Source organism: Hylobates moloch, unplaced genomic scaffold (assembly GCF_009828535.3).
Source record: "Hylobates moloch isolate HMO894 unplaced genomic scaffold, HMol_V3 SCAFFOLD_14, whole genome shotgun sequence".
NCBI lineage: Eukaryota > Metazoa > Chordata > Mammalia > Primates > Hylobatidae > Hylobates > Hylobates moloch.
Window position 1 is genome coordinate 94,885,384 of NW_026652289.1, and position 11,802 is coordinate 94,897,185.

General features: G+C 46.1%; 1 protein-coding gene across 6 annotated transcripts in view; it reads right to left on the minus strand.

Moving 5' to 3' along the window:
* The window catches only part of TRPM7 (transient receptor potential cation channel subfamily M member 7), a 130,368-nt gene extending 120,316 nt beyond the window's left edge, over nucleotides 1-10,052 (minus strand). For all 6 annotated transcript variants that reach the window (XM_032174094.2, XM_032174093.2, XM_058427145.1 and 3 more), the window contains exon 1: nucleotides 9,937-10,052. In XM_032174094.2, coding sequence (XP_032029985.1) covers nucleotides 9,937-9,939 — 3 coding nt within the window. In that variant the 5' untranslated portion in view covers nucleotides 9,940-10,052. The remainder of the gene's footprint in view (nucleotides 1-9,936) is intronic.
* Nucleotides 10,053-11,802: the final 1,750 nt, after the last annotated feature.

The window sequence follows — 11,802 nt, forward strand, 5'->3', positions numbered from 1 at the left end:
CTAGTGAACAGCTAAATATCAATAGAAATCCCACAGTCTTACTGACTTATAGAACCAGAATACCCAGTTCAAGGTGAAAATAGCAGCTGGAAAGTGATGGGAAAGTTTCCACAAGAGTCGAGAAAAGGAATCCTAAATACTTCATATTAACTCTACACAAATCTCTCGCTGACCCACGAAGATTGTACACATGGGGCAGCCTCCAGGCAGCCCAGCTAAATAAAATAACTGAGCAGATATTCCTGCTGCCCACTGAAGGAGAGACAGTTTGGAGTTTGAGTACAATAAAGTTAATCAACAACTGTCTTAGTCAGCTTGGGATGCCACAACAAATACCACACAGACTTGGTGGGATAACAACTGAAATAAATTTTCTCAAAGTTCTGGAGACTGAAAGTTCAGGATCAAGATTCCAGGAGGGCCAGTGTCTGATGAGGGCTCTCAGACAGCTGCCTCCTCACTGTGTCTTCACACAGTGAAGAGGGAGTGAATAAGCTCTCTAGTATCTCTTCTAAGCACATAAATCCTATCAGACCCAGGGCCCCACCTTCATGACCTCATCTATCCCTGATTACCTCCATCTCCCAAAGTTCTCATCTCCAAATACCATCACACTGGAGGTTAGGGCTTCAAGATACGAATTCTTGGGGAGCGAGGGAGATTACAGACATTCAGTACATAACAACAACAACACACACACACACAGAGCACAGGATTAAAAGAGAACCCAGAGGCTGGGCGCGGTGGCTCACACCTGTAATCCCAGCACTTTGGGAGGCCAAGGCAGGCAGATCACAAGGTCAGAAGTTTGAGACCAGCCTGACCAACACGGTGAAACCCCATCTCTACCAAAAACACAAAAATTAGCTGGGTGTGGTGTCACGCACCTGTAATCCCAGCTACTTGGGAGGCTGAGGCAGGAGGCAGGAGAATTGCTTGAACCTGCAGTGAGCTGAGATCACGCCATTGCACTCCAGCCTGGGTGACACAAGACTCCGTACCAAAAAAAAAAAAAAAAAAAGATAACCCAGAGCCTCTACTAAGTAACAATCCCAATGCCCAATATACACTCCAAAATGACTAGATATGGTAATGGACAGGAAAATGTGACCCATATTCAAAAGAATGGCAATCAAATTAAAAGAAATTGCCTACTAATAAAGTTCATGTGCTCAAGAAAAGAAAGTTAAATGACACTAAAGACCTAGAAATTGGCTGGGCGCAGTGGCTCATGCCTGTAATCCCAGCATTTTGGGAGGCCGAGGCAGGCGGATCACGAGGTCAGGAGATTGAGACCAGTCTGATCAATATGGTGAAACCACGTCTCTACTAAAAAAATACAAAAAATCAGCCAGGCGTGGTGATGGGCGCCTGTAGTCCCAGCTACTCGGGAGGCTGAGGCAGGAGAATGGCATGAACCCAGGAGGCGGAGCTTGCAGTGAGCCAAGATGTGCCACTGCACTCCAGTCTAGGCGACAGAGTGAGACTCTGTCTCAAAAAAAAAACCTAGAAATTCAGAGTTATGTGATAAATTTGTACATGGGTCAACATGCCTGCCAAGGGTGACACAGACAATGACAAATAAGACTAGCCTAAAGCAAAATGTTGAAATAAGCTGGCACTCTCTGACTTCCCCTACCAGAGTCCAATACATTTGACTTTCTGACACTCTTACGGACCCTACTCTCAAGTTCTACTTTTTTTAAGTACATATATATACATACGTATATATACATACATATATATACATGTACATAATTTTATTATGTCATAGAGTTCCACTCTTACTCTAAACTGGCTGACAACTACTCAACTAATTAATAATTAGATATTAATGTCAGTAATTAGATATTACTGACATTTTAGATGCAAACCCTATGAGAGAGTTTTAAAGATATTATTGAAAAGCATCTATAATTCTGTAACAATTGGTAGAAAAGTTCTATTTATTTAAAAACTTAAGGCCAGGTGCAGTGGTTTATGCCTGTAACCCCAACACTTTGGGAGGCCAAGGCAGGAGGACCACTTAAGCCCAAGAGTTCAAGATCAACCTGGGCAACAGAGTGAGAAACCCACCTTTGCAAAAACAAAAAAAATTTTTTTTGAGATGAAGTCTCGCTCTGTCGCCCAGGCTGGAGTGCAACGGCACGATCTCAGCTCACTGCAACCTCTACCTCCTGGGTTCAAGCGATTCTCCTGCCTCAGCCTCCCGAGTAGCTGGGACTACAGGTGCGTGCCACCACGCCCAACTAATTTTTGTATTTTTAGTAGAGATGGGGTTTCACCATGTTGGCCAGGATGGTCTCAATCTCCTGACCTGGTGATCCACCTGCCTCAGCCTTCCAAAGTGCTGGGATTACAGGTATTAACCACCGCACCCAGTCAAAAAAAATTTTTAAGTAGCCAGGTTGGTGGTATGGGCCTGCCATTTTAGGTACTTGGGAGGCTGAAGTGGCAGGATCACTTGAGCCTAGGAGGTCGGGAATACAGTAAGCCATGATGACGCCACTGCACTCTGACATGGGCAACAGAGCAAGACACTATCCAAAAAAAGAAAACTTGGACATTCACACTGCGAGTAAGCCATATCAACCCATTATCTATCAGTGAGTAGTGTGTTGATACTTTTCTTGATACATTCATTTTTTATATATATATATATATATATATATATATATTTTTTTTTTTTTCTTGTTTTGTCACCCAGGCTGGGGTGCAGTGGCGCAATCTGGAGTCACTGCAACCTCCATCTCCTGGGTTCAACCAATTCTCATGCCTCAGTCTCGCAATAAGCTGGGATTACAGGCGCACACCACCACGTCCAGCTGATTTTTATATTTTTAGTAGAGATGGGGTTATCCACATTGGCCAGGCTGGTCTCAAACTCCTGGCTTCAAGCAATCCTCCCGCCTCAGCCTCCCAAAGTACTGGGATTACAGACAAGAGCCACCATGTCCAGTCTTTTCCTGCTGCTTTTAACAAAGAGTTACACCCATCCAGAAATCTACTTAATGACTTTTCTAATCTACTAAGGATTGCCCCAGAGTATGTGTCTCTGCACTTGTCAAAATAAAATGCACGACCGGGCGGTGGCTCACGTCTGTAATCCTAGCACTTTGGGAGGCCGAGGTGGGTGGATCACTTGAGGTCAGGAGTTCGAGACCAGCCTGGCCAACATGGTGAAACCCTGTCTCTGCTAAAAATACAAATATTAGCTGGGCATGGTGGTGGGTGCCTGTAATGCTAGCTACTTGGGAGGCTGAGAGAGGAGAATCACTTGAACCCGGGAGGCAGAGGCTACAGGGAGCGGAGATTGTGCCACTGCACTCCAGCATGGGTGACAGAGCAAGACTCCTTCTCAAAAAATATAAAAATAAAAATGAAACAAAATGCATACAGACTAATGCGTGTAATCCCAGTACTTTAGGAGGCCAAGGCAGGTAGATCACTTGAGACCAGGAGTTCAAGGCCAGCCTGAGCAACATGCCAAAACCCTGTCTCCACTAAAAACACAAATTTTTAAAAAATAAAAATAAAAACACAAAAAGTAGCCCGATGTGGTAGTACAACCTGTAACCTCAGCTACTTGGGAAACTGCAGCAGGAGAATGGCTTGAACCCAGGAGGCGAAGGCTGCAGTGAGCCAAGATCACACCACTGAACTCTAGCCTAATTGATAGAGCAAGACACTTGTCTCAAAAAAAAAAAAAAAACCAGACAACTGAGTTGTAAATTATCTGTCCTAAGGTTAATACACAGAAATTTGATAGTAAAGGAAATTCTATTAGATTTCATTATCATTTGAAGAAAATCAAGTACAGCAAACTTTTAAAGTTATAACTTTTTTTTAAAAAACCTTAACTTTTTTAACTTGACATAACACCTGTCATCTGAGGTCTTATAAATATACATGTCCCTGAATATCAAAAGCCTTCTCCAAGTTTCTATAGTTTGGCAGGTCAACACCTACTCTACCACTTATTAGCCTTGTGACCGTTGGCAAGTGATTTTTGATTCTCTGCTCTTTATCATAAATAATGGAAAAAACAGTATTGACTTCACAGAGTTTTCCTGCAGGATTAATATATGTACAGTGCCAGGCGAGGTGGCTCATGCCTGTAATCCCAGCACTTTGGGAGGCCGAGGCAGGCAGATCACAAGCTCAGGAGCTCGAGACCAGCCTGACCAACATGGTGAAACTCCGTCTCTACTAAAAATACAAAAATTAGCCAGGTGTAGTGGCACATGCCTGTAATCCCAGCTACTCAGGAGGCTGAGGCAGGAGAATCACTTGAAACCGGGAGACAGCGGTTGCAGTGAGCTGAGATCACGCCACTGCACTTCAGCCTGGGTGACCGAGCAAGACTTCGTCTCAAAAATAAACATACACACACACACACACACACACACACACACAGCATTCAGAGCAATGGCCACAGCTAAATGCCGACACGTTAGCTAATGCAAAAAAGGGCCTAAAGCCTATTACGTACTTCTCTTAGTCCAGAGTATCTTTCGGGTATTGGGTATGATAAATTAGACTAGGAAGACTATCAGTTCATATAGTAAAGTGTAATGTATAGCCCTATCTTTCTAATCTAATTATGTTTCTCCAGTGTCCTCCTAACAGTAATAGTCTGCTTCTCAGGTAACTTTCCTCCTGTTATCTCCAGTGTACTACCAAACTGCCAGCAGAAAGCAGAAAACTAAGCCTGTTAAATTTCACTTTGCACACATTTTTCAATCAGTGAACTCTGTCTCAAGGTTGCTATATTACTGATGACTTAGCTCAAAAGCTTTTTACTCACTTTCCACAAGGAGCTTGGTTTCCAAAGTTAAGATTTCCAGAAGTCTGGCAATTGGATAGTTAAGGATAGTTAAGGTGTTATGTTATTGACATGTTTATATGATGGTAAGAGGGGTAAATAGTGTTTCACAGACTTTAATCCTAATATTGCTCCTTAGGTCAAGTAGGGAAAAGATTATCATCTGCCTTTTACAGATTGAGAAGATAACAGTGATGCTCATAAAAGACTCCGAGGTGGCTCACGCCTGTAATCCCAGCACTTTGGGAGGCTGAGGTGGATGGATCACTTGGAAACTCCGTCTCTACTAAAAGTACAAAAATTAGTCGGGCATGGTGGCAGGCACCTGTAATCCCAGCTACTCGAGAGGCTGAGGCAGGAGAATCACTTTAAACTGGAAGGCAGAGATTGCAGTGAGCCAACAGCACGCCACCACACTCCAGCCTGGGCGAAAGAGCAAAACTCAGTCTCAAAAAAAAGACTGTGACCTGGCAAAAATATGTCAAGAGTCAAGTCTTGACTTATCAACTTCAAAAAACTGCTTACCTCCACACACCAAAATTCCTTTAACAGGGTTCTAAAACCTCTACATGGTCAGAAAACTAAATACACACTCCCAGAAAAACAGGTTAAAAAAATACAGAGCATGAGGTCAGGAGATCGAGAACAGCCTGGCCCACATGGTGAAACCCCATCTCTACTAAAAATATAAAAATTAGATGGGCGTTGTGGCGCGTGCCTGTAATCTCAGCTACTTGGGAGGCTGAGGCAGGAGAATCACTTGAACCCTGGAGGCGGAGGTTGCAGTGAGCCAAGATCGTACCATTGCACTCCAGCCTGGGCGACAAGATGGAAACTCCGTCTCAAAAAAAAAAAAAAAAAATCCAGGGCAATTTCCTAAATCCAAAATTAACTGTACCAAAAAGTCAACAAAATCTCTAAAAGAACGAACAATTTAAACTAGAACTAATCATATTTTTATAAAGTACAAGAGGTCCAATTCTCCAAGTCAAACACTGCATTCACATTCAACTAATCTAATAATTGCAAAGCATCATCTGAAAGTGATACCCATCTTAAGTTCTTTTTATTGATTCACATAAATGACTCTGTTAAAATCCTCATAGTCAAGCAATGCTTATGTCCTAAACTAACCTCAACCACTGAATTTTGCTTCCCGGTACCAAACTTTTTTTTTTTTTTTTTGAAACAGGGTCTGGTTCTGTTACCCAGGCTGGAGTGCAGTGGCATGATCTCAGCTCACTGCAACCTCAAGCCATCCTCCCACCTCAGCCTCCCAAGTAGCTGGGACCACAGGTGCGCATCACCATGCCCAGCTAATCTTTTTTTATTTTTTTTGGTAGAGACTGGGTTTCGCCATCTTGCCCAGGCTAGTCTTGTACTCCTGGGCTCAAGGGATCCACCCGCCTCAGTCTCTCAAAGTGCTAGGATTACAAGCGTGAGCCACTGCACCCTGACCCAGGTACCAAACTTAAAGCATTTGACATTTAACAGGCAGTCACTTAAAAAGAAAAACAAAAAACTGCGGCCGGGCGCGGTGGCTCACGCTTGTAATCCCAGCACTTTGGGAGGCCGAGGCGGGCGGATCACGAGGTCAGGAGATCGAGACCACGGTGAAACCCCGTCTCTACTAAAAATACAAAAAATTAGCCGGGCGTGGTGGCGGGCGCCTGTAGTCCCAGCTACTCGGAGAGGCTGAGGCAGGAGAATGGCGTGAACCCGGGAGGCGGAGCTTGCAGTGAGCCGAGATTGCGCCACTGCACTCCAGCCTGGGCGACAGAGCGAGACTCCGTCTCAAAAAAAAAAAAACTGCAATTTACTTATATGTTGAAAGATTTCCCAAAAAGAACGGAGAAAAGGAAACACAGAATGAAATAATAGATCAATGACAAAAACTAAATGGTTACTACAAAAACTACTACATGAATAACTTATGGGGAACTTCACAACTGAGAGATCAGGCATCAGACAACACGAATCCACTGGACAATCTTAACATTAAAAAAAAAAAAAGAAGAAGAAGTCGGGCGCAGTGGCTCATGCCTGTAATCCCAACACTTTGGGAGGCCGAGGCGGGTGGATCACCTGGGGTCAGGAGTTTGAGACCAGCCTGGCCAACATGGCAAACCCTGTCTCTACTAAAAATACAAAAATTAGTCGGGCGTGGCGGCGGACGCCTGTAATCCCAGCTTCGGGAGGCTGGGGCAGCAGAATCGCTTGAACTAGGGAGGCAGAGGTTGCAGTAAGCCAGGCACTCCAGCCTGGGCAACAAGAGCAAGACTCTGTCCCCCCCAAAAAACAAAATAAAACAACAACAACAAAAAAAACAAGTGCAAGACTCCTTCTCAAAAAACAAAGACAGTATGTCCCTCTTAATGTAATGCAACAGAAAGTACATAGTACTATCTATGAGTATTGTCAAAGTATGAAACTAGAATCTGATCAAGTCTCTTTTTTTTTTGAGACAGACTCTCACCCAGGCTGGAGTGGATGGTGCCATCTTGGCTCACTGCAACCTCCCCCTCCAAGTTCAAGCGATTCTCCGCCTCAGCCTCACGAGTAGCTGGGATTACAGGTGCCCATCACGATGCCCAGCTAACTTTTGTATTTTTAGTAGAGACGGGGTTTCACCATGTTGGCCAGGCTAGTTTTGAACTCCTGACCTCAAGTGATCTGGGATCAGTCTGTCACCGCCTCCCAAAGTGCGGGGATTACTGTGCCCCACCTGATCAAGGAGTCTCACTCTGTCGCCCAGGCTGGAGTGCAGTGGCACGATCTCCGCTCACTGCAACCTCCGCCTCCCAGGTTCAAGCGATTCTCCTGCCTTAGCCTCCCGAGTAGCTGGGATTACAGGCGAGCCCCATCACTCCCGACTACTGATCAAGCCTTTAGATTAACTACTAACTAGTTGACAGGAAATAAAGAGTAGAGGCTGGGCAAAGTGGGGCATGCCTGTAATCCCAACACTTTGGGAGGTGAGACAGGCAGATCACTGGACATCAGGAGTTCAAAACCACCCTGGCCAGTATGGCGAAACCCCGTTTCCACTAAAAACACAAAAATTAGCCGGGTGTGGTGGCTCACACTTGTAGTCCCAGCTACTTGGGAGGCTGAGGCAGGAGAATCACTTGAACCCAGGAGGCGGAGGCTACATCAGCCGAGCTCACTACACTGCACTCAGCCTGGGCAACAGAGCGAGATCCGTCTCAAACAAAAAGAAAAAAGAAAAAAATACAGAGGAGAAAGAAACATGTTACATGACACTACAGGGATGCATTCAACAAAATCCAAACTGATGGAAATTCTACAACGCAAATGATGGGTTTTTTTCAACAAATAAATGGTAAACGACACCCCCACACCCCAAGAAAAGAAGGTACTAGCGACTGAGTTACCAACCAAATGCTATGTGCAGAATTCTTTGTAACCTGATTCTAACAAATCAACTGACTAAAATATGAGACAATCAGGGAAATATGCTGAATATTTAATGATATTAAGCAATTATTAATTTTTAGGTGTGATAATAATATTGTGGTTATGTTAAAAAGTCCTTGTCTTTTTAGACATAAACATAATAAAGTATCCATAAATGACATTTGTCTGGGATTTGCTTTAAAATTATCCCATTGAGGAAGAACATGAGGAATGATAGAAGAAATAAAATTCACATGGTTGAAGCTGTTGAAACTGGCCAATGGGTATATGGTAGTTCATTCTACAATATATCTTTGCGTGTTTGAAATCTCCCATGTTGGCCTGGCGCGGTGGCTCACGCCTGTAATCCCAGCACTTTGGGAGGCTGAGGAGGGCGGATCACCTGAGGTCAGGAATTAAGAGACCAGCCTGCCAAACGTGGTGAAACCCCGTCTCTACTAAAAATGCAAAAATTAGCCGGGCATGGTGGCTACAGTCCCAGCTACTCGGGAGCCTGAGGCAGGAGAATCCCTTGAACCCGGGAGACGGAGGTTGCAGTGAGCGGAGATCGCGCCACTTCACTCCAGCCTGGGCGACAGACAGAGTGAGACCCTGTCTCAAAACAAACAAAAAAGAATAAGGTGGAAAATAGTGGAAGACACATTATTTATTCAAAGTATTACTACATTTGTGGTATAAGTAAAACTCTTATTTTAGTTTTGTATGGCACTTGAATTAGCGTCCAATGAAAAGCAAACTTGCCAGACTCGAGCAGAGGGAGAGTTGTTTGCATAAAGCCTATCAAATTCAAGTACTGACCAAAAATACCTACTCTGCTTTTCATGTCCCTGATGTAAATGACTTTTCTTTTTAAGAAATCTTCAAAATCGGTTCCTGATATTCAAAAATAAAAAGCTCTATTGGAAGCTGCAATGCACCGCCTCCCTCTCTCCATTCCACACCTTTTGGTTTAAAACACGATCAGCTGTTCTCTGGGGCAATGGATGAGGTAGTTCGACTTAAATCCTGACTGACAGTACATCGTCTTGGTCCCCACAGAAGCCTTCCCCCACCCACCCAAATCCTTAATTCTTGATAAAGAAAAAAGATCTACCATCAATATCGTCAAATCCCTCCCTTTTGGTTCCAAAAAGGAAATGTACCTGTAGAGTCTCCGCTGCACAGCAAACAAGGCACTGCTCCAAACGCGTGTCCTCTGCCCCCTTTTTGCACCCTTCCAGCCCTCCCTCCCTCCCTTTTTCCATGTAGAACTTGAGCAGAGCATTTGGTTCCCTTATCTGCCAGCAACTGGCGCCAGGAGGACCGTGCTCCCAGGAGATGCCGAGTTTGAAGGCTGAGCCCTGCGTCGGGCGCGCTGCGGCCGCTCAGTTGAGCCCAGCCAGGTAGTCCCCGGCTGGCGCCTCTGCCGCCTCCAGAGGCCCTCGCTGGGAGCCGAGTCTCGGCTCGGGATTCCCGCGAAGAGGTGTCGCGTCGAACTTGCTACCTGCTCCCGCCCCTCACCCCCGAACGAACTGCACACCCGTCCCGCGAGGACAAATCCGGAAGCCTCCAGGCAATTTGGGGGTCCTTCGCCGCATGGAACGCGGCTCCCCACACACTTGCCTGCCAAGTCTCTCCTTTACCGCCCGCAACCCCAGGACCATTCCCCGCCCGGGCCTGCGTGGGTCCAGTACCATTCTCCTCACGGGGCGGACTCCGGAAGGGCAGCAACTCCACCTCCTCCTCCTCCGCGGCCTGTAGCCATCTATCGGGAAGCGTCTCCGGAGGCGGCAGCAGAGGCCGCCGGACAAGGAACGCCCAGGGAAACCTTCTCAGAACTAACTCAGCTCCGGCGCTAGCAGCAGAAGCCGAGTCTTTCATAATTGTGCGACCAACTCCTCCGGGTGACTGGCCACAGGCACGCGCCCGCGCCCGCCTCCGCCGGCGACGGGGCTGGGAACGGACCACGTGAGCGGCGCGGCGCGGCGCGTGCGTCGCCGCCCGCGGGTCGGGTCACGTGAAGGGCGCGCGCTCCCTCACTTCCAGGCCCCCTCCCTGAGCGCCGCGCGCACGCGCCCGGCGGGTTCGCGCCCCCACGCCGACCGCCTCCGGGTTCCCAGAAAGTGGTGGGGTGCTCACGCCTTATCTCCGTTGGATACCTAGGCGGGACTTAGACAAACTTCAGCCTCAGCTACGAGAGTGGAACTTGGGGAATCAGAGGTTGAGGGTTAAGGTTCCAGGCTTCGGGATCCAGTCTGGAGTTGCTGTGTGGGCTCATTCCGCTAACTAGGCCTGGCCTGTGCCGACCCGCTCCAGCAAACTCGAGTGTCGCAACACACTCTGCTTCAGAGCGAGTAGAGGCTTTAAATGTTACTCTCTCCTCGTCCAAAATGCAAAATCATCTTCTTACCCCAATCATGTTCTTTCTCTATCCTCTCCTGTTGCTGCCGGTAAATATTCTTCTTGGTTTAACTATGGGACTGTCTTTTTCTGTGCAGAGATACCCACATACACGCATACGCCACACCTTCTGGACCAAAAACTGGGTTGTTCCCTGGATGTAATGTGTACCTATCCACCTTTCCATTTATTTTGCTGTCACACATGCCAAGGTTTGGCTATTAGCAACGGTTTACTAAATGTTATTCCTTGTCTACTGGGAAGACCACAATCAGTTTAATTTTCTTAAAACTGCTTTAACATCTTTCTGCTCCTGAAGACTTCGAGAGTTCCTCAATCTGACCCTCAGGGATCTGACTCTATCTTACCTCTTTTTTAAAAACGACTTTATTTTAAAATAATTGACATGACAAACTGCACGTATTTAAATGTCCAATTTGACAAGTTTTGACATACCTATGCACCCATGAAATCACCAAAATCAAATGAACATATTCACGTCTAAGTTTCCTCCCCCCTTTCATAATCCCTTCGTCTCGTCCCTCTCCATCACATCCCTTATCAGCTACAGATCTACTTTCAGTACAGATAAGTTTGCACATGCTAAAGTTTTATATACGGGAATCATACAGCACGCACCTTTTTTTCGGTCTAACTTCTTTCATTCAGCATAATTATTGCCTCTCAAACATTATGACCCACAATTCACTGAAGTAGGATCTTCTCTCATAAAAAAACTAATCCACCCACTGGTTCTCCCAGCTTGTGAACAATCTTCAGGTATTGTGTATTTCTTCCCCATCTGGCAGGTCCAGCAGAACCAAGACTTGTCTTGTTTTGGCCGGGCGCGGTGGCTCAAGCCTGTAATCCTAGCACTTTGGGAGGCCGAGGTGGGCGGATCACGACGTCAGGAGTTCGAGACCATCCTGGCCAACATAGTGAAACCCTGCCTCTACTAAAAATACAAAAAAAATTAGCGGCGGGCGCCTGTAGTCCCAGCTACTCGGGAGGCTGAGGCAAGAGAATGGCGTGAACCCGGGAGGCGGAGCTTGCAGTGAGCCGAGATGGTGCCACTGCACTCCAGCCTGGGGGACAGAGCCAGATTCTGTCTCCAAAAAAAAAAAAAAAAAAAAAAAAAGTATAGGGTGTCTTGGAGCACA